Raw genomic sequence first — 26,156 nt, 5'->3', positions numbered from 1 at the left:
GCAGCCAGATTTGTTTACAGAGCAATGAAATTCCAAATATGCGAACAGTAGCAATTATGTACTTCATCCATAATTATTAACAGGATTCTTACTTGACAATTGTAACAGTCATGAATACTTTTGTTTTTAAAGAAAAAAAATCAGGACAAAACCTGCATGGAACAATTCATATCAGTCAGCCAGTTATTTTGGGTTCAATGTAGGCATAAATTAGAGCCCCCACTGTCCTACCTATAACTATGAAGAACTACTTGTTAGAAAACATGACTCTCAAGCTTCCATTTGGTGATTTGCAATTTTATTTTCTCTTTTCATCTCAGTTAGGCAGGCATGCTGAAGTAGTTCAGCTGCCAGTAAAGACAGAAGCTCTCAGAATCTCTACATTTGTACTAGTAGAGAATAAACAGCAGAAAACAGAGAGGCTTATCCTCTTGTGTGTCATGTTTGGCACATCAGCCGCACCACCCTGTACCAATAAATGCTATCCAACTCTGCTAGATATGTCACTGAAGAGCGTACAAGCTTTTCTAACGTTCCCCAAAGATGCCTATTCCCCAGTAGAATAAATAGAGCCATTCTTTTTTCTTTTTCTTCTCCTCACAGGAATAAAGTACGTGATTTTTTCCCATAAGACGGGCACATATCATAAGCTGACAAAAATGCAGCAGTTCTTCTAGAAGGTGATCCTCAGTCCCTGGGCATAATTATATAAATAAGATAAATAAAGGCATATGAATTAGGACTAACATTTGAAAAATTACAAAATCCGCCAAGCCTAAGCTCCTCTTTTGCACTGCAAGTTGTACTGATTTTATGTATGGTTTGGTTAACGAGTATCACAATTACAGAAGACCCTTACTGTCCCAAAAGGCTTTCTAATACATGGCTAAATATAAACCAAAGAACACAACAGACTCAGAAACCTGCACTGAGTTCAAAATGCTCCAAATAAAATGCATGTACTACCTGTTCAAGGCACCAACATGCTGATCTCAACTGCCATAATATTAAGACGATATCAAAATTAAAAGAAATTAAACTGCTCACTCTAGCAATATTCTTATATTGAAATTCAATAAAGTAACCCATATTTTACTGAACCACCGTCTGCAATGCATTATTTCATATAATATTATCTTATTATGATAGAGGACAATCCCAAGGGAATAGCCTTCAAGTGGTACACTACTGAAAATCAAAATGATGAAGTGAGAAGAATAAGGAAAGGAAATGCGAAGTAGATACATAATATAACGTATGGTCAGCTTCAGATGTGTGTACCCCTTTGTCAGGGAGGATGAAAGCATTCTGTCCCCTTTTATCTAGTTTATTCATCTCAAATGTGTGCACTTGCTTAAAATTTGTAGGAGGAAACCTATGATCATTTGTTAACATTTCAACTATCTAAATATACTACTTATAATAACTTTTTAACTAGCTAAAAAAAAATAAAAATATCCCTCAATCTTTTAGTATAGAAGTCACAAAAGAACAAGCCAGTACAAGACAACCTGTAGTGTCCTAAACACCCAGCAACTATAAATAACTCTTCCTAATAATCAACACTACTGATTTCACATTTGTGTTTGTAAATAACAAAATAATAAGCAACATGTATTTACTATGTAAATAAAGTTTTCTGATAACTACATGTCTTCAGTTACTATGAAAGGGAAAAGTTTCTTGCTTGGTTTTTTTTCCCATTTGTTTGTAAATGCTAGTCCGCTGTGGCTGCCACCTCACAGACTCTGCAACTAGCTGAAGATCTACAAGAGTTTTGTTGCTAGAAAAACCAAAACAGTTGCTCAAATAAAGAGATCTTTTGCAGAACCAGAAGCCTGTTTCCAAGAAGCTGAAAGGCCGCATCCTTTCTCTTTCTTCTATTACTTCCCAGCACATTTTTTCCTATAAGGGATGAAGATGGATGTGATAAAATGCTTCTTTGCACCCCTTAAGAATCTCCACAGAGGAGGAAATTAGTCTAAAAATATCCATACTAGATAATTCCTTCTGGTCTATAAATCAAGAGGAGACATCATGACCACAGAAATGCTACAAAATACTACTATTTTTCAAATACCTTTGCATTACGAAAGATCTAGCAAAAGTATCCAGGCAAATACATTTTCACAGAAAAAACCCTACTTGCTCAAAATTTCTCTAGAACCTTTCAAAAACCCCACAGTCTACCTAACCACAGATAATTTATAAATTCATCAGGCAGTTCTTGCTATATAATATAGCAAGTGAATTTCATGAGTTACCACACAACAGCAATCGCTAATTATTTGTAGTACATTTCTGTGGATTCTATTGCTGCTTTCTCAGGCACGTATGTCTACACATATTCCACTAAACATAATGCCACAAATGGAAAAAAAGTAAACGACAATATGAATGGGGAAAATACAACTTAAAATGGAAAAAAGGCACAACAGAACAATTTATAAAAGGTCATTTGTTACAAAAAACAGTTCAAAAACAAAGCACATTTGACAGTTCCCTGACAAGAAGCCATATGCCAGTAAGATGCCACCAAGTACTCATTAACCATGGCAGAAAGACAAGAGTAATACTTTCAAATGGATCAATCAACTACCCTTCACATGTGTAACCAGCAATCCAGAGCACCAACGTTCAGTAATGAACATCTTAAGGAAACTCAAGTGGCACCCAGACCTTTACACACACAAAAGACTGATAGTGTAATCTCAAAGTTTCTTATTGTGGATAACCTGTGTTTTCTTACATTTTTCTTTATACACACACATATATGTTTTGTTACATACACAAAGATACACACAATTATTCAAATGCACTTTCCTATCACCTACAACATCTACAAAGTTCATAACAAAGTCAGTGTATACTCCCAAAATGCAACAAAAAAGTTGCCAAATCTTGTAAGAGGTAGGTTCCTAGAATAATAGATTTTATTTTAGATTTGATATAATTTGTCTTTATAGATCTCAATTTCTACTACAATTTTAAAACATTTAGGAAAATGTATTTTAATAACGTAACATTATTTCATAACTAGCCACCACAGCTAACACTGAAAGTCTTCTTGCATTATACTAATGTAACAAATGCAAAAATTGCTCAATTCTAAATATAAAGCAAATCTTACCGAACATACTTGCCATTTTTTCTTAAAGCCTTAAACACAGCTAAAAGATAATGCATATATACTAGAGAGTTATGGGTAAATTGACCTCCTAGATTAATTATAATCACTTTAAACCTATCTGCTTAATTTTGCCTTCTGTATCTATTATGACAATGAATATTAATTGCAATCTTTTATTCATTAAAATGTCATTGTCATTCTGGTTTGCTCTATACTTAATGAAAGTAGTGAAACTATTTCCCCCCACTGAAAAATTGTCATAAACTTGCCTTAATGTAACTCATAAATTCAGTAGAAAGAGTATCCGATTCATCAAACTGGTTTCCCGTTTCTCTTGACTTATCATTGACAATCAAGTGAGAAGATCCCTGATGGAATTCCACTAATAACAACAATAAAAAAGACAGAAGAACGATTTTTGGTTCAGCTCAACATTTGTTACTCAACATAATTTAAGTGTATTAAATTATAGAGCTCAAAAACAAACAAAGTTTAAATTTGAAGCATATTAACAACTTCAAACAAGTTAAGACTTTTGCATTTTAATGAGTGATGCCAATTCATTTCCAAGTTGTAATAAATAACCTGGGCTCATACAGTTGTAGATCAGAAGACCACAGCAGGCATTGATGGAGTCAGTTTTGAACTACATAAAGTAGGTCTTGCCAGTACCAGTACAAGAACACAGCTAGACAGCTACACAGTCTTTTAAGACATTCAGATGTCTCAGTCAGTGACTTGCAGTTTAATGGAACTTCTGAGTTGTTATGCTGTTACAAACACTCAAACTCTTCACAGAACTCAAAGAAAATGATTCAGAGCCTATGTCGATCTCTTGTTTACATATACTACTTCCAGGAGTACGAAGTAGCAACAATTTTCTCCTCTGTTTAAAGTTGTCTGATCCTATAACATACCCTCTCCAGTGTACTAACACTGTAGGATGTAACACTCTTACTGTCTCACTTCATATTCTAGTAAATTCTGATGAGTATCTCAACTGAAATTCACAATCTAGTATGTAACACTGAGGAAAGGCTGATCTATTTAAGTGGTTTCCGTATGCAACTCACTGACTTCATCCTGCCATTTATCATTAGAATGTGCAGAACTTGGAGAAACATTGTTTATCAGTATGTAGATATAATTTAGAAAAATATAAGTTACTTAAATAAATTTTAGATAATATTACACCTTCTCTCAAAATCTGAAGAGATTTACTTCTTTCCAGAGGTAATGCTGACTTTGATTAATAAAGCTTTATATACACATCAGGTCCAACTACAGAAATGGACTCTGCTTTGTACAACTCAGAATCTGAGTTAACATTTGATAAGAGTTATTACACATTGATATGACTGGTGGGGAAGCATGGTTTAAACCAACTCTCACTTTTCTTTGCCCTGTCAGAACCAGAACTTATTAACTCTTGAGACAAGGTAGAACAAGTTTGTTAGAATTGCTACAGAAAATGACTGTAAGGACCTCAATTCAGTATAGGTTAAAATGTCTTAAGTAGCACACTTTTTTTTTTTTTTTCCTTTTTTACATGACTGCATATGCATGCTCAAAGCCATTTGGCTAGGTAGGCAGGCGTTTATTACAAGAAAATTAAAATGCATAGGGCAGTGAAAATACCTGTTGTTCAAGTAGAATATAAGCAAGAAAAATCAATTTAATAAGGCATTTATCCAATGCAAAACTAAACACTGAAAATTCCAAAATAATAGTAGTAAATAAAATGTATCTAATTCAAAGATGATGTTTGTAGACTCCTGAAAGATTGATGTTTGTTGGGCCATGATTTTTGCAAACTGAATTTACAGTCTTACACATAGCATTGTCAATAGAGTATTCCTGTATTTAACTTCTACTTGTTTTACATTCCAACCTTTTCTTGAATTAGCATGGTGACCTGAATCTTCCTTTACAACGTGGTCTTCTTCCATGATGTCCGACATTGGAACATTAAAGCTGACAGTGTCTTCATCAGAGGGCTAAGAAGGAATAAGAGAAACAGTGGTTTCAGCTTAAACCAAGACTGATAAAAACATACGTATTAAGAAGAGTGCTCACTAAAAACTGGGAAACTAATATGGGAGAGGATACCAGAGCATCTAACATGACTAAATCCTGTTGTAGGAAACTGTAATCATGCTGAATACATCCTCACAGTAGGCTTGCCAAGCAGCACAATTCACCTGTCCTCTTTTCCTATGTTACTCACTGCACTAGTCCTCTCCTTGCAGCGACACCATTGCACTGTGCTGCTCTCTCTGCACTTTTCTGGGACAGCTGAAAATAGAGGCCCCCTGTAGCCACCAAAGCCTATAGAAAACCTGAGCCTCATATCACAGTCCTTTCTTCTTTCTCCCCAAGAATCTTCTCCCCGGCATTACCACACACCTTGTTAGTTTAACGCCTAAAGCAAGATGAACTTTGTAGGCTGGGATAATGTATTTTATTAGATTAACTGGTAGATCTGAAAAAAAGCATAAAATCTCAAGTACACTAGTTTTTCTTCCTTGACTTAAAAGCTCATCCATTTTTTTTCACCTGTATTAGTCAGTACACTAAAACACATTACTTCTATTTACAAGCTTAGCCTGTCTATGATTTTATAGACAGCGGCTACACAAAGAAGCGCTGACATACTAGCCTTCATTGAGTACTGCATCCAGCTCTGGAGTCCCCAACATAAGAAGGACATGGAGCTGCTGGAGCGCATCCAGAGGAGGGCCACGAGGATGATCCAGGGGCTGGAGCACCTCTCCTATAAGGAGAGGCTGAAAGAGTTGGGGCTGTTCAGCCTGGAGAAGAGAAGGCTCTGGGGAGATCTTATTGTGGCCTTCCAGTACCTAAAGGGTGCCTCCAGGAGAGCTGGGGAAGGACTTTTTACTAGGGCATGTAGTGATAGGATGAGGGGTAATGGTTTCAAACTGGAAGAGGGCAGGTTCAGATTGAACATTAGGAAGAAATTTTTCACTTTGAGGGTGGTAAGGCACTGGAACAGGTTGCCCAGAGAGGTTGAGGCCCCATCCCTGGAGGTGTTCAAGGCCAGGCTGGACGTGGCCTTGGGCAACCTAGTAGAGTGAGAGGTGTCCCTGCCTATGGCAAGGGGGTTGGAATTCAGTGATCTTTAAGGTCCTTTCCAACCTAAACCATTCTATGATTCTATGATTTCTGTCCCATGCCACCACAGTTCTGCTGTTCTGTGGCACCAGTAGTGACCTGCTCACAGTGGGATCTGCTCACATTCTCTCCTTACCTCTCACATTCTCTCTCTCTCTACTTTTGCTGTAGTAGGTGAACTACAGCAAAAACACAGTTTGTGGAAGAGGCCAAGCTTTTATTCTTGGTCTCCTGGTATAGAGAGCTTACCATTACAACAGTCTCTCAGAGCTTTGCAATTGTATTTCCCAAGAAATCCACAGGCATTGCTCATTCTTTACATGCTCTGTGTTGCTGTAACTTGCTACTCTGCACACACACATTCCATACATGTGTTCTATAATTATACCTGCTATAGTACATAAATAGTAGTTTGTTCCATATCCCTTAAGAATATATATTTTTAAGGAAAATATATTTCCCTGTTTATCAGTTCAGTCCATTGCAACACAAGATCTGCAATGGAATGGGACATTGTTACATACAACCAGTTACTCAGTTCCATAGTTGCTAGTTCTAGTAGCATTATGCCATTCTTGGTATCTTTATATGTTCATATTCCATGTAGAAAATATTTTTTTTAATTCCTGAAACTAAGGTTTGTGATAAAGGATGGGGCAAATCCCTCTGCTCTTAAAAAACTTTATCAAAGATACATGTGGTTCTTCCTATTTGCCAAGAATACCCTGGGGGCTTAGCATATTTTGTAAATGTGGACCACCATAAATGTTCCTTAAGAATAAACCACGCTATTAACTATATTAATTCACTGGCTGTATTCTTCTTCTTAGAGAGAAAAAAATCAAAAGGATGTTCAGGGACTTGATAAAGCCTTATAAAAATGATGATGCTTTACAATGAAGTGAACTAACATTGCAGTACTGTTCCTATTTGTCAATTTTTAAAATAAATTTTAAATTTTAAAATAAATTTTATTCTAAAATGAAACAAAACAGTATCACAAAAAGAAAATAAGCAAACCACACTCCAAGTATTCTAAGCACAAAAGTCACTAGTTCTGTTAGACCTGAAACAGTAATCCAAGAGCTTTAAAAAAAGATATGCACAGTATAAATTCATTCAGACAACTGATGTTACAGTGAAGTTCCACTTTCTTTCATGCTGTATCTCATGTGACATTCAAGCACTAAATTTAGTTATTCTAGATCAAAGATTCATGTTTTGCTAATTTCACACTATCATTTGAAAATATTACAGTAAAATGTTCTTATACACATTATTACAAGTTCTGAATACTAAAACAGGCAAGTTTTTTTTCTCAGCAGAGTAACACATACAGCTTTTAGAAAAATCTTTTGGAGCATTGTTGTAAAAAAAGCTACAGGTCATTCAATTTCGAAACAGAAAATAATTCCTTTAACAGGCTACATCTCAATTTCAGAACCTTCAGAATTCTGCAATTGATTTTCCAGGTGCTTCCTGACAGTATACTATGAAACAGAAACTATCTGAAGTAGCTTGCAAAAATACAAAAGTATTGCTCCTTCATAGGTGAGGTACTGTACCTCACTTCCTCTGTTCACAGTTTTATTTTTATTCAGCTAGCAAGAGAAGGCAACAATAGACATACAAGAAATAAAAAGATAGGATGAAGAGTCCAATTTTCATTTTAAATACCTAATATTATTCCTAATATATTCTGAATTCAGATGACACACTTTGAAAGAATCTCCATATACATTCTTGCTGGTACTAAAGCGTCGCTTGTATGGGTAATGAAGCAGGGACATCATCTGGATCTTAACGAGTACCCTGTTCTAATGAATTTTAACTAAAGAAAAAATAAGGCCAAAGGGAGGTGGAAAATAAATCAAAATGCCACACTGTTCCTAAAAGATGAGGTACATGAGTACTACCTTAAAGCAGAATTTGCCTTCAGGTTGCCATGATCAATTTTACAGCAACACTACAAGATATCTTTCACTTGAAATGCCCAAGATGAATACAGCTCTGAAGAACTGACCCTGTAATGACCCTACCAACAAGCCAGACAGAATTACGTAAACTGTTCATTTCATCAAGTATTTTCTCCTATGTGTATGGACCCAAGCTAATTAGCAAGCTTGCTAAAAAATACATTAGTATTCAAACAAGTGATGCATTTCAGTTACTGTTCGCAAGTTACACAAATGCAAAATTATGCTGTAGTATTTTCTGTAAAAGAGCTGAAACTCAACAGCCACTAGCCTTCAGACTAAACTGTAGTTTGTTTTGTATGTGTTTTAATGATCACCTTATGACTGACCATTTAATCTTTATCTAATGTTTGGTATGTAGATTTCTGATTGTAATTATCAATGTACGTGAATCTGTATTTGCAACATGCTAGTATTTCTTGCTCAATTCTCATGTGTAACACAAGTAATTAAAGGTTGCCTCAGAAGGAAAAGTGAGTGGTGAATTTACTACCAAATACATTTGGGATTACTGATCTCAGCATCTATTTTCTCCTTAATAGCAGAGCAGTAGTCAGGCGAGGATGGAATGAGTAAATATAAAAGTTTCTGTGCTAATAAAAATGTATTGGTTCCCTCTTGGTTGTCTTTAGGACAACCTTTTGCAGCATTCCGATTGCTACTTTTTGATTACAGGAAAGATGATCTATTTTCTAAAGGTGTTATTTATAGCTAAAGAGGAAATTCCGGAATAACAGTTTCATTAACAAGCTAACTCTGCTTCAGGAAGTGTAAGAATGGCAAAACAGTTTTCAAGCCTCCCTGAATGGACTGCATGCCCTAAAAACTAGAGGAAAACCATTAGAAGCCTGGCTAGAAATCACGATAATTCTGCTTCATTTCCATCTAGCAAGAAACTTGTCCAAATACTTGGAAACCCTTGTCGGTTTTCTTAAGTGCTTTTGTATTTAAAAGACCAATCAGTGTGTAAGCAGATCCATTTTCAATTTGCTTTTCAGTAACTACAAATTCAGTACCTAAACTTGATTCTTGATACATTTGTTTCAAAAGCCACAGAATCTCTTTTCCTCAAAGGAGGAGAGAAACACTAAAGAATCAGAGTAAAATTATTTTAAGTAGCAAGAAGCCCATTCTTTTATTGTGACCTAAACATTTCCCATTAGGTCAGACCACAAATCCCGTTATCTGTACATTTCAGAAAGATCACTGCTGAATTATATTGCAAATTATTTACTTATTTATCATTATTTATTCAGTTCAACTCCAACTAGATTTAGTGCCCCATTCAGCTGAGCAGTGCCTCAGAAAAAAGGTCTAGGAAAGTCAGCTATAACTGCTTAGGACAACACTAGTCTCAGAAAGTCATTCTTTCTCTTTGCTCAGTCAGAAAACGAAGTTCAGAAAAAATTCCGAACGCTTATTTCCAGCACTGCCTAACTGCCAAAGCATGTAAACACTTAAAGATCTGCAAAGTTTCTGAAGTTCCTACACTACAGCAAACTGCCATAACCACGACACCACAGAACATACTAGGCACATTGAACTCCTGTTAATTCCCGATAAGAAAGAGTCTTCAGTCAGAGAGAAAACACATGAGAAGCTGTAAAGCATGTAACCTGTTAGAATATTTATTTCATTGGAAACAGCAGGTGTGGATTCTGGTTTGGTTCTCCTTCTCTACATTATGTAAAGTGTAGTGGATTTTCACTATTGGTAGGTTTTTGACCATTTGTAAGCAAGTATTTTACTGTCCTCTCCAAAAAGCGCACAGACACAAAAAAAAAAAAAAACCCAAACCAAAAAACCCAGTCTTCTTTTATCTTTGTTTTAGCCTTTTCTTAGCAAGAAATTTATGCCAAGGATGTGATTGCACAGTTTTGGTGGCTAAAAATGTATTCACATTGTTACCCAACATCTACTCAAAATATGGGCACAGAGGTAAGGGGAGCAGGACACAAAATTCAGGCAACTTACCTCTGTTGCTGACAAACGTTTATCTCCGTTATCACTACCAACACCTGAATCTGAGTCCTTTTTACTTGGGTAGATGTCATCAATGCTAGATGTGAATAAAAATAAAAATAAACAACAAAAAGCTATCATAGCATTTACCATTAGAATTCTGTCCTGGTTTCACTTAAAGCAAAGGAAAATTCCAACCAGTCTTAAAGGTAGAAGGCAAAATAGCATAGTATGGTTAAAACCTACATATTTATAAAGTCTGTTGATAGTAAAATAGATCAGATGGAATGGCTGGTTAGTCCAATGATTAACGAAAACAACAGAAGAACAATCAATGTGCTATAAAGCTTGATTTTGTCTATACACTAGGTTAAAACAATTAGTTACTAGCTAAGTAGCACAGGAGTCCAGCTGAAGTCATTTAGCCTTGAGACAAGCAACTAAACTAGTTGAACTCAAACTGGAGTCAACTGATTTAATTGTAACCATTGATGCATTAAAAATGATCTGATATTTCCCTGCGGCTTGAAGTAATTATTAACACAGAAACCTCATTTTGGCGCTTTAAATAGACTTTGAAATTTAGTTTTTTTAACAAAACAACTATAACAATGGCAACTGCTCTCTTCTGGTTTCATTACCTAGTATGACCTCTACTCATTCTAAAATACACTATTAGATGCAGTACATTCATCATCTGACTTTTTTTTTTTAAATATGTTTTATTATCCTCTCATTTGCAATCCTGAAAGCAGTAATCCTGAATTCAGATTGACACAGCAATTTAAAAAAGAACTTTATCAGTCTTCACATGAATTATTTATTTGATTAATCCTAATATTAAATTATCTCCTATCAGTAAACACTAAGGACTTTGTTTAGAAACTGCATATGGAAATCCTAACCAGGCTATGTTTTTTCTTTAGAAGTGTGAAGTTATTCTCTAAAATAAAAATTTGGTAATTATCATTATCAAAATAATCATACTAACTGGTACCTACTCTGTACTATCCCCTACCCTAAGCTGTATGCTCCTAATATGACTAAAATGCCATACAGGACATGGCATTCCTGTCAATTTTCTTGTATACTAAAAGTACAAAACAGAAAACCAGCAGGTGTTTCCCAAACAGAAAATTTACTCTTCATATTGGATTCTTCCCACTTTTGGCATTTATCTGATTGAAACCCACAAAGGTGTCTCCAAACATACATGGAGGAAAACAATTTGCTTGAAACCTTATCTAGATGACTGAGAGGGAGATTCCATAATTCCATAACAGCTCTTCCCCCCCCCCCCCCCCCCCCCCCCGGTGTTAGCAGCAACATCTCTATCTTTATTTACATCAACATTTTGGTTTTGAGTACTTCTCTCCAAAAATAAGGCATTATCATACTTTCTCTGATTGGTTATATTATATTTCCCACATAACAAAAAAAGAGATGGCTAAAAACTGGTTTCCAATTAGCTATGGAGATTCTCATAAGAAGGAGCTGCTTTGTACCTAGTTCCTGTCTTTAAACCACCATACAAGATGACATTTCCTAGATGTTTGATGTAAGACATTAAAGATTTTGTCTTTCATTTTTCTAACAAATTAGCACATTTCACTTTAAAAGGGTCTCAACATTCATGAGGTTCTCCTTGCTGGATGGATAAGCCTCTCGATAAATAAAAAAGCTTAAAACAACTGTGTGATGAATGTATAACAACATATAAATTACAAAATAACACAAGAAATTGAAAGTTATTTAATGTGTTACTAGATTTACATGAAAGTTCCAACACTTAATGATACTATGATCTCAATTATTTTCAATATATTCCAGTAGTTTACTAGTGAGAGTTTCGATTTAAATTAAGGTTCACTTCTCTTTCCTAATGTGTTGCTAACTTTAATCAGAACTGATTGTTAAAAATATTTCGTTCTAAACTCTTACAGGGATTTTACTACAATAAAATATATTAAAGCAAAACAAATCTCTGTTCAAAAAAAGTACACTGCAAATAGCATCCAAACAAATTAAACTCTTGCAAGCTGAAGATGTAAATATATTTATTTCACTTCATTCACAAGTGTTACATAAAAAAATAAGTGAGATTTTTATACATACCTCTCTTCCACAGGTTGTGGCAAATGTTGTTGTTCTATGGCATTAAGATACAGCGAGTCTGCTGTTTTAATCTGACAGGCTTGTACAGTCAGATATTTGAATATATGCACCTTACCCTTTGTACAAATCTGTTTGACAACAAAAAAAAAGTTAGGTTTAGACCTAGGATGAAATAAATAATTTATCCCATATGTCATTTAGTGTAAAACTCCCTGAAAACCAATGGATATCATCACAATAGATATCACGTAAAGGAAAATGGATTTTATTCACTTTTTTAAAAAATTACTAAGAAATACTTCAATTACCCAATCAATTATTTGTGTGTACTAGTATAAGCACCCTCAGAGACCAAGACAGAAAGTAAGAAAAAAATGTATTCTACTTAACAAAAAAATGAAGCGAGCTTTTCACTCAAAAAGAATTACGATAAAATATACCGTATGACCTATTACTAACCATAAATTGAGTAATTATTTTCCAAAAGTAGTCAATAATTTAATTTACATTTAATTAATCAGCATGTTCTTTGTACTCTTAGCCACATTGTTTCTACTAGCGTCCAAGCATCTTTATGATGTATTTCACTTGCATTTTAGAATTTTTTTTTCTTTAACTGAGCATCTCTAGCTCAAGTGTTTGCTGAAACTTGCTCTATACTTTTAGAGTGTAGTAACAGCATCACCACTGGTTATGAAGAACATTTCTCCGATGTAATAAAATCTCTCAAGTATTTCAACAGCTGTTGTTCTAGAACAATTGTAGCTTTCAGAGATGTAGTTGAACCTACTGTCCAGTAAGTCAACAACAACAAAATTGTCCTGAAGCAGCAAGCACATGTTCCATTCATTTATTATGATCATTTCTCAGCGTGTCCTACGGTTCATAACAGGAGTTTGATTTCTTTGTGTAACACAATCTATAAATTTACACTATAAAGTAAAATAAACTTCATATGGATTACATTCTAGACCATCTCTATATTTTAGAAGTTAGAAGTAAATCACTGTAGAATCTTCTAGAACTGGGCTCTTATTAAGAGAGAGAAAATTTATCCAGGAAGTTTCTCAATTCTCTTTTTCAAAATTATATACCTATTCCAACAGATAGGAATGACAAAAATAAACAGGCAGCTAACAGAAGGGAAATCTGGACTCATGTTGGTTTAGGTGGTGGACAGACTCATGCAAAGAAGATAGGATATTTTCTATGTCTTATTTATATATCAACAACTAATGTCTGTGATGACCGAAGTTTAGAAGCCTGCAATTGCAGAAGGTGACATTTTATAGGCTATAATTTGTTATTGTCCACCCAATATTAAGGCACGATTTAAATTACAGATGTTACTTACTTGTGCTGGTGGAGACTGCAAAGGATTGTTCTCAAGCAGTAATACTTGTAAGTGCACCATCTTTCTAAAACAAATTGGAATCATAAGCACTTTATTGCAGGAAAAGTCGAATTTTACCAAGGGAAGCTGTACTAGTTCTAAAAGTAAGAAAAGAAGAGAGAAGGTATTATATCTGTATTTATTTTTGCCATAAAATAATAAAATAACCCTTCTTTTGCATTCAGGAAAAATACAAACTCAGGCAGGAATACAATCAACATTGGAAATTAACAGAGTGTTATTGTTATACAAGTGACAAATTTTAAAATAAATACTTTGAATTTTTTTTCCTGAAACTCAGCTGACAGTTCCTTGGTGGAGAACAGGATGACCATGAGCCAGCAATGTGCCCTGGTGGCCAAGAAGGCCAATGGCATCATGGGGTGCATTGAGATGAGTGTGGTCAGCAGGTCGAGGGAGGTCATCCTCCCCCTCTACTCTGCCCTGATGAGGCTGCATCTGGAGTATTGTGGCCAGTTCTGGGCTCCCCAGTTCAAGAAGGACAGGGAACTGCTGGAGAGGGTCCAGCAAAGGGCTACTAAGATGATTAAGGGATTGGAACATCTCTCTTATGAGGAAAGGCTGAGGGACTTGGGTCTTTTCAGTCTAGAGAAAAGAAGACTGAGGGGGGATCTTATCAATGCTTATAAATACTTGAAGGGGGGGTGCCAGGGGGATGGGAGCAGTCTTTTTTCAGTGGTGCCCAGTGACAGGACAAGAGGTAACGGGCACAAACTTGAACATAGGAAGTTCCATCTAAACACAAGGAGGAACTTCTTTACTTTGAGGGTGGCAGAGCACTGGAACAGGCTGCCCAGAGAGGTTGTGGAGTCTCCCACACTGGAGACATTCAAAACCCGCCTGGATGCCATCCTGTGCAACCTGCTGTAGGTGACCCTGCTTTGGCGGGGGGGTTGGACTAGATGACGTTCAGAGGTCCCTTCCAACCCTGAGCAGTCTGTGATTCTGTGATTCCCATACTGCGTTCACAGGAAAGTATTTGTGTAACTGAAAAAATGCCTAGAATCATAAAGATAATTAATTTAAAAATACTCACACTTATTTAGGGATTGCCACTGAATGTTATATTCCGCAAGCTCAAATGGAATACATTTGAACACCAGGTAATTACTACTTTTTAATCATAGTTATTTACATGATAGAAAATACTGTCAAAATACCAATAAAAAGAGCTACCATAAAGGTATTGGGATTTTTTTTTTTTACCTTGGGGTAAAATTTCGAGGTAATTTCTTCTGACATTCAGTTCTTTTAAAGATTTCAGCTGGCCTATCTGCTGTGGCAATACTGTGATTTCATTACAGCTGACATCCTATAGCAAAAGTAACAGAAAAAAGTGAACTTTCATGTCCTAAATATTAAATAACACAGATATGAAATTGTATGAAATTGGTATTACCACTGTTGCATTTTATTAGCCTGAAAACATGCAACCATCTATGTTCTCACTTCACAGTGCAAAACTAGATATATGAGAAAATGGTTACACATTACTTAAAACCCAGAGCCAATATAATTTTGAACAAGATAATTTTGAAAGTTAATTTAATATCTACAGAAACATTCAAAACCATTTGTTTAAGATGTTCTACCTTTTTGTTCTAAACTTTTGTTCATATGAAGAACTCAGTACCATGACTATATAACCAAATATGTTTGGGTGAAGTGTAAAACTGCAACTCGGTGGATCTGATTTTTTCAAAAAGGTTCCCGGTCTTCTAGAGGGAATATTTAAGCACGAGTGTAAAACAAATCAAACAAACAAACAAAGAAAAACCAAAACCCAAACCCACATCAAGTAGCAGGACATAATAAAGACAGGTCTCAGTATTTTACAGCTATTCAACATATTGTTGTAAAAGGTGCTCCTTTCGAGCCCAGGCTAGTTCCAAGTAAGACTGATCTTGATGGCTAAATTCAACTGGTTTTATAATCTGGATGAAATTGGAACCCATCCTCATTTCAGCATTTCTAAAACAGCAACTTCTGTAAAGCTGAGTTGAAAGTATAGGGTCTCCTTATACTGAACATAATTTCAAACAATAAGTTAATATACAGTAGTATTACTGTAATAAATATTATTCTTTAACACTATAGCTAAGATGAAACTGCAACGCATGTGTACTGAAGACCAACTTCTTGGATTAAGTCAGTCTAAAATGACATAGCTTTCAGATACTAGCTATCATTTTTGCTACCAAATGTTCCATACTCAATGCAAAATCAAAAGGACATTGAAACCTCTGCTTACATGCCAGGCAACCTGTAAATTTGAGTAACGTCCTGATTATGCTTCCATTTCTGCATTATAAAAAGGAAAGAGTATTTCACAGTATGAAAGCAAAAATGCCAAATTTTCCTGAAGAACCAATGGAACACCTTTAGGACATTCACTGCTACTCTTTTGATTGTTTCAAAATGAATTTATACAGTATCTGAGAGCTCTTAAGACTACAAAATTTCTAAAGTCAGTCAGATTTCCAAGTCATGTCTTTGAAGATAGTTGCTTTAATACTAGTCAGAAGCGTTGCATTAACTCTCTATCTTCAAGTCTAAAAACTAGTTAGGAAAAAAATGATAGTAAAAGCAAAATGTGATCTGGCAATGCCGCTCGCCATATCAGACAAGTTTCTTCTCATAACAGAATCTCACTGCTGCCAAAGCTTCCTTCCTTTGTCAAAACAGAGTCAGGAAATCATTTTAGCTTTTAGATGAGGAAATTAAAAATCCTAGTTAATAAGCACATCTTTTGCCCAAGTTAACACAAAGTATTGTTAATTGCACTGTTCCCAGATCATTTATTTTTAAAGCTTTACTGTCCTATTTCTAATTCACAGACTTTAAACAACTTCATAACTAGATACTCATTTTTTAGAGCACTTAATTTAAATTTAAAGTCACCTTGTGGCAGAGAAACTCTAGACCAAGTGTACTTATGCACACACATCAGAAAAAGTCGGAGAATTTTTAAGGAAGTCGGGGGAAAAAAAACTGGCAGTGTGTAGCCTCAAAAACAACACTTACAACCTTTCAAAACATCCTCAATAAGACTGATTTGTTATGACAGCATATCAGCATTCACAGGATCTCTAGAGACATTAGTATCCTTTATCCTACTAAACACTGCAATCCAACTTTTTTTTATTACTTTGTTTGACTAGCTGTGGAAAACAAAGACCTATAACATTGTTTCTAGTTATGCTCTTGACTACTGTTAGACTTCATGTGTGTGTATGTGACAAAGACAGTGTTTATCTTTCCCATTAGTTTGGTATTAGTGGAAGAAATACTATCAAACACCTATGGTTTTCAGGCTAATAAATTTTTAAAGGAACTAGACAATCAGCAGTTTGGAACTTTGCTTCATGGACATCTGCAGACAACTGAAGTGAAGTCCAAACAGCTACTCAAGTTCCAGGGGCTAGCGTTTGCTGAAGGTCAGATTTCTTGCATTAATTCTATTTTGTCCTGCCATAACAATATGGACACAATTTCTCAAGATCAGAGAAATGTAAGGCGTATTTAAATTTAACATTCATTTCTGTAGCATGAAGCTCAATGGTATGAAAACACATACAAATCTTCAACATTTTTCTTTTGTTTCTGGTAAAGCTCAAATGGTCTTAAACCAATAAAATTCAGCATAATATAAACATAAAAGCAAATATTTTACTCTGGCTCCATATAAATATATTGATTGACACAAAGTTTATCCAAACCATCCACATTGATGTAAATTACCTCCTTATATCCATTTTAAAACTTGTGAATCCTGACTGAGCTGTTATTCCTAAAAAGCACGTAGATTCTGTCAGAGTTTGTGACATACAATCCATAATGAATCAGAAAAGTTACATGGTGCATGAGCACATGGACCCTTAGGTAAACAGAAGGCAGGAGCTCCCATTTGATCAGGCTGCTGGCCCAGATTAGATCAATGAGGTGAAGGACCTAAATCGCTGGTCAGAGATTTAAAGGCTTCCACCATAAGACAGGAGCATCCCAGAGATGGGAGAAAGCCATTCTGTGGAGAAGGCAGAAGTGCAATTCTGCCTGATAGGACAGAGAACAGAGTTTTACTGTATATCTGATAATTTTGGGTGCAATTAATGAGTCATCTCTGCCCAATTACTTTTCTTTGATAGAAAGTAAGGTTCAGATTATCTTCACACCAGTTTTGCACTCGTCCTCCTGGCTGACAGTAGAGGTATGATCGAGCTATGCAGCTGCAAATAAAAGTAAGTTTCCCAATGAAATTTTGCAAATAATTTTAATATAACCTGCAGGGAGAATAATTTATGTTATTTTGATGCTTGTAAGATAGTTGTCAGATCTATATAAACCAGAACCCTAAAATTTAAAAGAAAGCCTGGAAATTTACTGCATGTAATATTTAAGCCGTTCTATTCCACAACTATGAAATTTATATAAATATATACACGTAAAAGAAAGAATCGCCTACCCCATTTTGGAGGAGAGAGGGAAGAAAGTAGTTGGAAAAATCTGACCTAATTTGCAACAAGCTATGCTTGTATTGTTAAAGAGTGACTACAGAGGTAAAATTTGTTTCAGAAAGTTAGATAACAAACAAACAAAAAATCCATTTGCTACGTACACACAGATTTTACTGCACGCAGCCTGTGAAAAGCTGTAAAACAATTTGAGAACCTGAGGGTGCTTGGCAAAGACAAAAACTGAATGCAGTCAGGTGGCATCTGTCCCTTCTCCAGACCAATTCCCTGGGCCAGCTCAGCACCAGCACTGTGCATGTTCCAAAACAACAGTGTGCACTGCCAGGGGACTGGGTGGTGGTGTTGCTTGAAGGCCACATGGTCTTCAGGCTGGCATTGCTCTCACACAGCTGAATGTTTTGTGTAACAACTGCAGCATGACTTAACCTTTATTTTTTACTCATTTTAGAACAATGATCACCTTATTATCTAAACTGTATTATGTTATGTATGCCAATACAGATACTGGCTCTCAATCCTATCACTGTTTGTTTCCCCCGATACATCACAGTTTAGTCATTTCCAGCTAAATAATACAACTCATTTCACTGGAAATGTACCAAACCCTTATGGTGGCATCAAACTAAGTAATCAATTCATCTGAACAGAACCATGCCCACTTTAACCAAAACTTGTTATTCACTTACCCCCCTCCTTCCAATCATAAAGAACTAGCATCAGACCTTCTTTAGCTTTCATAATTCTTCTAGGCTACCAAAGCGACATGTTGCTATAGCCTCTCATTTGAAATATTTTTAGAGCAGGAATTGTTGTGTTCTTCATGACAAAGAGTAACACTGAAATTATACTGGAAAGCAACATGAAAATCTGGTATTCCAGAAGTTTATTTAAACATAAGATTTGTTTTAAAAAAAAAAAAAAACAAACCAAAAAACCTACCTCCTTTGAGTATACTCTACATTGATATTCAAGCCTTTGGTTTTTAACTTTTCAAAATTCTAAAATAAGGATAAGGGCTACTGTTAAGCTAAGTACAAACTCTTACTAAGAAATGAAACACTTCCAGCATCAGCAATGCTAGTTCTCGTTACTTGGAGGGTTCAAATTAGAGGGGAAATCTGATATGAACGCACTTCAGCAGCTCTTTACTGAAAATATTAAAACAGACCTCAGTTAATACAAATAAAACAGTTGATTTTGACCAGAGAGAATCAGGCCAAGTCTTTCAATTATTTCAAATGAGCCCCCAACAACTAAGCTAGGCTACGTTTAAACTAGAAGTAATCAAGAGCTAGCAGGTTCCTTTGTTATCTATTCAGTTATCCTATCTCCTAAATTAGGATGTGTTTAATACTGTTCGACTTTAATTATGTATAAAACTGGAACCATAATCTTTTATTGAATCTATTTTAAGCAGAAAAGGAACACCACAAAATAAGAAACTATTTGATAATATAGATTAATAATGCTCACAAAGCAAAACAAGCCTGGTAGTCTTTAGCTCAGGTATAAACCAGAAAGGAAAAAGTTAACTACCCCCAGTCCTCACCAACAGCCAGATCAGTTGTAATAAATAATAGAAGCCTGACACCACAGGATGTTGTACAAAAAGAATACTAGAAGGAAAAAAAGCCCCACAGTTGCCACTTCACTTCACTCCACAAATGAAGAAACAGTAGCAGGACTGGGGCCAAAAGCAAGGTCAGCTCACTTTCTGTAACATAATTTAGAGAAACTTCTGTTATAAAAATAATATGGTAAGCAGGCATTTTCAGATACCAAAAAGGTGTGGAAGATAAATGAAGGCTACGGAGATGTCAGCAGTTGGAAAAAAGTTAATATATCATTGATTTACTATGCAAAAATTAGCAGTGTCAGAATGTAGTTGATTTGTCAATTTGTATCTTAAGAGGTCAAGGTGAACAGAAATAACCAGAAGACATAACACATATGCTACAGAGAATTCAGTCTCAGCCTACAATACACAAAAGAGGAAGATAATGGGAGGGAAAGGGAAGCATTCTCTTACATATGTTTTCCACATACAAACTTTAAAAAAACATGTGCAATTAAATTATTTTTAAGTTAAGGTACCAAAGAATTTTTGCTTTTTCAGATTCTCAATTATTAGGCAATACGTTATAAATAATCTACTGCCTGCAGAAACAGCAGTTATGTGGATAGCTTTGAAAACAAGGGGAATATAATGGTTTTGTGAAGCTGTTTAGATGGGCGTTCCAGGAAAGGAAGGTTGCATGATAAAAATAGTGAAATAAAATGAAAACAGGCTGTGAAGACCGGTATCACTAGTGGAATGCAATGTGGTAAGCAGACAGTAATAACAGAGAGAAAAGAAGCAGAAGGGGAGGGTGCTACAGCAGGGGATAAAGCTTTGCAGAGCCTGAAGCCAGAACTAGGGACTTGACACAGCAAAACAGGGAGCCAGCGGAGGCGGTGAGTAAAACTGGTAAAGACGATGAATTTTGAAGCTGAGTTTTGAATGAACCAAGGGCAGTGATGTTGTTTAGAAGGGTCCTGAAGAACGTAAAGGAAACTATTATTGTGCTGCTACTACTCAACACGCTTGAGAAGTTCAAAAGTTAATTTTTTAACCTGCATTATAGTGTTAGGCATTTATTCAAATATATTTGCAAAGTAAATTTTACTGTTTCTAGTTAAATACAAAGTCAAAATAAAAAATAAAAAAGATCAGTAACATACCAGTTCCATTAACTGTTTTAGCTGACCTATCTCTTCTGGAAGGGAACCTAGCTTATTGTTACTTGCAATTAAGACTTTTAGAGGAAGACCACACAGGCAAGCTGGCAAAGAAGAAAGCTGATTTCGACTGCAACAAAACAAAACAAGAAAAACATTAAAAAAAACAGTAACCTTCTACTGTATACACTTATAAAGTCTGAGGGTTGTAAAATTCCTTCATTTTGATGGGTTAAATTTTCTGAAGATTAAATTTTCCAGTGGCAATCATTAAGAAATCACTTGAACATCAATAATATCTGCATTACTGACTAAATAGTATTGTGGAATATTACCACTCTAGAAAAAATGCAATATATGAGTTTAATAATATTGTAACAAGTCTGGTTGTCACTTAGAACAGCTGTTTGAATACAGGAAAGTCAACTGAGACAGTATTTTGCAAGTATTTAAACATTCCTATGGTTTTATACAGCAGTATAGCGGATATCTTTTGTTCCAACTGAAAGACAAATAAATAAATTGCAGATAAAATGGTGATTTTCTCAATTACTTTCAGGCACACATAGTTGAAGACTACTTTGTACTACTTGTTATACAATTCTATGATATTAATCCAGGTAAATACAGTGGAAAATTCTGTGACCGTCAATGGTTCATTTCTTTCCAAGATTCATATTGAGCCATTTTATGTCTTTATCTTTTTCCTAAAATTGATAAAACAATCTAAGTGACTGACATATGCCATTTTATTCTTCATACCATATTTCTGGAAAAAAAAAAGACAAATAAAGTGAGCAGAAGATTTTCATGAAGAGGACTTGCAAGGAAAGGCAAAATTTGGTAAAAACCTTTCAAAAGATTTAGGTTCTCATTCTAGTAACAATTACTCAAGCAGCTAGAACTTAAAGATGACAATGCCATGACCCTTTGTGATGATAATTAACAATATTAATTTGTTGTGATTTGTGGATCAATTCCCAGAAGAAACTGTAAGCTCAGAGTAGCATATTAACTACTGTCTTTCCTAGAATATTTGAAGGTTTTCTTAAAATAGAACTTTTTCTTTTTTATGGATATTAACCTGTAGGAAAACAATGAACAGTTACTTAAAGTGGCATCCCAGTAACCACCACTTTAGTAAGCTTCTGTGTAACTGAGAACTCCAGAGAAGCTCCTGAGAACAAATATACATGACTGAACTCTGAGAACAGATGGCAAAAACTGTCCTATGTAATTTCAGTAAGAGTTGCAACACTGAACTGAAGCAAAAGGAAACAAAAATCAAAATTCCACAAGTCTCAAAACATTTCTTCTTCGACTGACAATCCAGTGGTCTGCTACAAAACTGCATATAAAGATGTATATTCATGTTCCACACAACAGTCTCAAAATGTTTTACAAAGCAAACTACCATAATATCTCTGTTACCCAGGCTGGGAAACAGACAGGTGTCAAACAACAAACCCAAGGATATTAAAAATGAGAAATCCAACTACTAACCAGTAGTAGCTGAAAAAAAGAATCAATGCTTATTGTGGAGTCAGGATTCTCAATTCTAGCATCTTTACAGAAGACCAAGATATAATTTATTCTAAAAAATGTAAGTAGAAATATTGTTTTTAATTTCTAAAGAACTTAAATTGAGGAAGCCTAGAATCTAAAAAAGTTACGCTACACAGCAGATCAGACACCAAAAAAATAAAAAATTAATTACAAATCATTTTTAAGCTCTATAGAACTCAGAAGCAACCTACTAAGAGATAAGGAACAGCACATAATCAAGGCAAGTGAGTAATAAATCATCATTAGTGTAAAAGAAATTTCTTTTAAATAAAACATGAACAGTATCCACCAAAGCCCAAAGGCTATGTATATCTCTTGGCATCACTTTCTAATTCTGTTTAGCGTATGGGCTCTGCTGGTAACAGGCAGAAAAACTATTAATCTTAAATCTGTAATATTTTTCTTGCCAAGAAGAAACATGGTTACCTAGTCGAGGATATCTTTACTTCTACAAACTGCTTACAGTGCTCAACTAACATGGGGGAAGGGCACATGCGAGTGAAGAGGAGATTTTAAACTGCGAGAAATTACCTTATTTAGTAAAACTTGAAAAATTTCCTTTGGTTTTGATTGTCTAATTTATGTAATACATGGTATTAACTCTGTAACTATTCTAGGCTTCTTGTAATTCACACAAATTCCATCATTATATTGAGTTCTAATTCACTAGATCACTACATTGAGTTCTAATTGAGTTCATCCTAATTCCTAAATTTACTAAAATGTTTTATGTAAACTTAATAATTTCATCCAGTCTTAATTTCTTTATGTAACTCTAACAAACACTATATCAAAATTTCAAGTCCTATGTGCAGGTACTCAGGACACATTATTCTGTTTCAATTTTTAGAGACAAAATTAGTGTTCCACAGTGGCCAAAACTGCAGTACGCTCATAGTACAGGAGGGCTTGAGAAACATCCTCAGTGTTTACAAAACTGAGGATCAGTCCTTCACATCCAGAATTTAAAACCAAGAGCGACTTTACCCCCAGCCCAATCTTTATTCTCGCAAAGACCAGATTATATCTTCACTATTACAGTTTTTACATACTCAACTGCAAATTAATCTCCACACTTGTCCCAACTGAAAAGGTGCTGACATTCTCTCTCTCAAAAGCAAATATGCATTCACCTGCACTTTAACCAGTAGCAATTCTATATACTGATTAGTATTCACACACATTTTTCATGGAAAAGACATAAAAGTGCCTAATTCTTTGCCCCTTCATCCAAAAAAAGGCAGTAACTATACTTCTGCATAAGAGGATAAAAGTGAAAAAGTATCATGCTTTTCCTCTCCATTCCCCATGGAAAAAAAAATATTAATCCTCTGTCTCTGTCCCTCCAGCTTTTTAACTACAAAAAGTATGTCAAGTTTCACAAAATTTATCATCAGACGGGAATTAAAAGAATCCAACTGTGCAAATGTGATAAGCATTTTGAATTTGCTACAAGAATAAGGGAAAGAAAGGGATTAATGTTACTTGGGCTTTCTTTAAATAATTAGTTTTACATTTTGGCCTTTACAATGCCTTCAGACAGAGCTGTATCTATAGCCAATGAGTTTTTGCATTACAGCTTCCAATAAAATGAAAAATGTAGTCAGTTGTTCCAGAAACACATAAAGTGCAGACGAAAAAGCTTTACACATTTTCAAATAAACAAAAAATGTGGCAAAGTTAAACTTACCTCAAATTTAAGTAAGTTAGCATTTGCAAGTTTACTATGGCATCTGGTATAATTTTAATGCAATTGTGGTATAGATTTAGTGTTTCCAGTGACACAAAATGGCACAACTCCGTAGGAACCTCAGTTAATCTATTCTTGGATAAGTCTGAGAAAAGAAGAGAAGAGACATTTTTTTTAACCATCAGAAATATATACTTTGCACAGTTATGCTTCTTTATTAAAATAAACTAATAAATGTAATCCTACAGTGAGACAGCAAATTAAGCCAATGTTTTTATTATGCAAAATAAAACTAGTGCTAACCTTCAAAATCCTGACATGGAACAGACTGCATATAAAAGAGCAAACATTCAATTAAAATTTATTCGGTCTAATAAAAAGTAATTATTTGCAGGACTCAATATGCTGAAGAAATACTTGCAAACAGAACCCAGTATAGATTCCAAACCTCACATAATACACCCAAAGATCTAGTCAATACACAGCTAGACATCTGCAAATAATGACAGTGTTTAGAGAAAACCAACAACCAGGATTACATCTTTAATTTCTTTAAATTAAAAAAAAAAAAATTCTTTGGGTAACTCTTCAGACTGTCCTGTATTCCCTAGTTCTCATCAATTACAAAGGAATGTTACCTATAAAAACAGTGAAGTCCTTCAGGGATGAATTTGATCTATAGTGTAAGTACATACAAGACAACAATGACAGATTCCAATCCCCCACGTCAGTGCTTGTACTGACAGAACAAAAGCTTTTGATTTTTGACCAGTTCATTCATTCTTTCTCATTCTAAGCAACACAGACACAAAGGAAATTCAGGAGGAAGAAACGTTACTGAATTTTGTTCCTTAACTACCACAGTATGAAAAATGAGGAAATATAATACTGATGTGAGCTCAAGTCATAAAATAATAATGCATGACAGCATTCACCTGAATCAATTGGGTTCAGAGAAATGATAAAAGTGTTGCAGAACAAACACTTCATCATCAGAAACTGTATAAATGCCACCTACCCATGTCACCAGATGGATAACCTGACCTGAAGAATGGTCATCTGTTTCAAGTGGAAGAAACAGAAATATACCTAGGCAAAAAGTGAAATCTCTGATGGGAGGATACAAGGAAAAAGTGGAACATAATGATCTCCTCACTTCTTCCCTGCTACTATTTTGAGCCTCCTCCCTGATCCTTCAAAGCTTATTTTGAACCTCACTTTCTCAAACTAAATAACAGGAAAAGCAGCCAAAGTATAGCAGATATGCTTCCAGTGTGTTGATGATCTGACTCCTCTCTTTAGGGCCATAAAGTAATTTTTTGCTTTTGTGAACAAACAGGCAAGAAGCCTGAAGATCTTTTTAACTTCCTTTGCAGTTCCAGACTCATCAGTTTGCTGCGCAGAGGCACAGCTTGAGTTCAAAACTATCATCAGTAGGAAGGTTTTATCATTTTTATTTTTGTTCCTGTCTCCTGCAATGTGAGCTGAAATGCAGTACGCTCTGTTCCCCTTGTCAGATTCCACTTTGCTTCACTCCATTGCTTCTGACAAAAAGTTGGTTTCGTTATTCCATCCTCTACCAAGACAACAATAGCCTACGAGTGCAGTTAGAGAGCAGCCGTGCTGACCCAAATAGCAGTACGGTTGAATTGAGCACCTCAACTAAAATGGTTCATTTTTAAGTTACTATATAACAGCAATGCTCGAACTGCTCTGCTATCTCTTACCAGGGTTTGATGGCAGCTAGATGCAGCATTACCTCAGGTTCTCCTTTCCTTCACTTCTGCCATCAAACAAGAGCATTCCCTGTTTGCATATCATTACTGTTTCAAAGAGGAAGAAAGCTATTCAGCGTTTCTCCGGTTTACTGCTTTAATCCTCCACTGTTTCCTATTTGTCATGAGAGTACCTGTTTACACTGGTTCTCTCTCCTGCTGCCCTCCTAGCTATGTTTATTATCAGGTATTAACAGAGGACTGCC

At 35.3% G+C, this 26,156-nt stretch overlaps 1 protein-coding gene across 1 annotated transcript in view; it reads right to left on the bottom strand.

The window, feature by feature from the left end:
- The window catches only part of LRCH1 (leucine rich repeats and calponin homology domain containing 1), a 136,481-nt gene that overhangs the window by 45,780 nt on the left and 64,545 nt on the right, over positions 1–26,156 (bottom strand). Inside the window, exons 2-9 of the mRNA XM_082483849.1 lie at positions 24,176–24,320; positions 20,923–21,049; positions 14,936–15,041; positions 13,670–13,806; positions 12,316–12,443; positions 10,213–10,297; positions 5,022–5,127; positions 3,400–3,512 (exon numbers count right to left, since the gene is read on the bottom strand). Coding sequence (XP_082339975.1) covers positions 3,400–3,512; positions 5,022–5,127; positions 10,213–10,297; positions 12,316–12,443; positions 13,670–13,806; positions 14,936–15,041; positions 20,923–21,049; positions 24,176–24,320 — 947 coding nt within the window. The remainder of the gene's footprint in view (positions 1–3,399; positions 3,513–5,021; positions 5,128–10,212; positions 10,298–12,315; positions 12,444–13,669; positions 13,807–14,935; positions 15,042–20,922; positions 21,050–24,175; positions 24,321–26,156) is intronic.

Source organism: Vanellus vanellus (genome assembly GCF_965231255.1).
Source record: "Vanellus vanellus genome assembly, chromosome: 1".
Classification (NCBI taxonomy): domain Eukaryota; kingdom Metazoa; phylum Chordata; class Aves; order Charadriiformes; family Charadriidae; genus Vanellus; species Vanellus vanellus.
The sequence above is the reverse complement of the archived record's forward strand: the minus strand, read 5'-3'. Positions and strand labels throughout refer to the sequence as shown.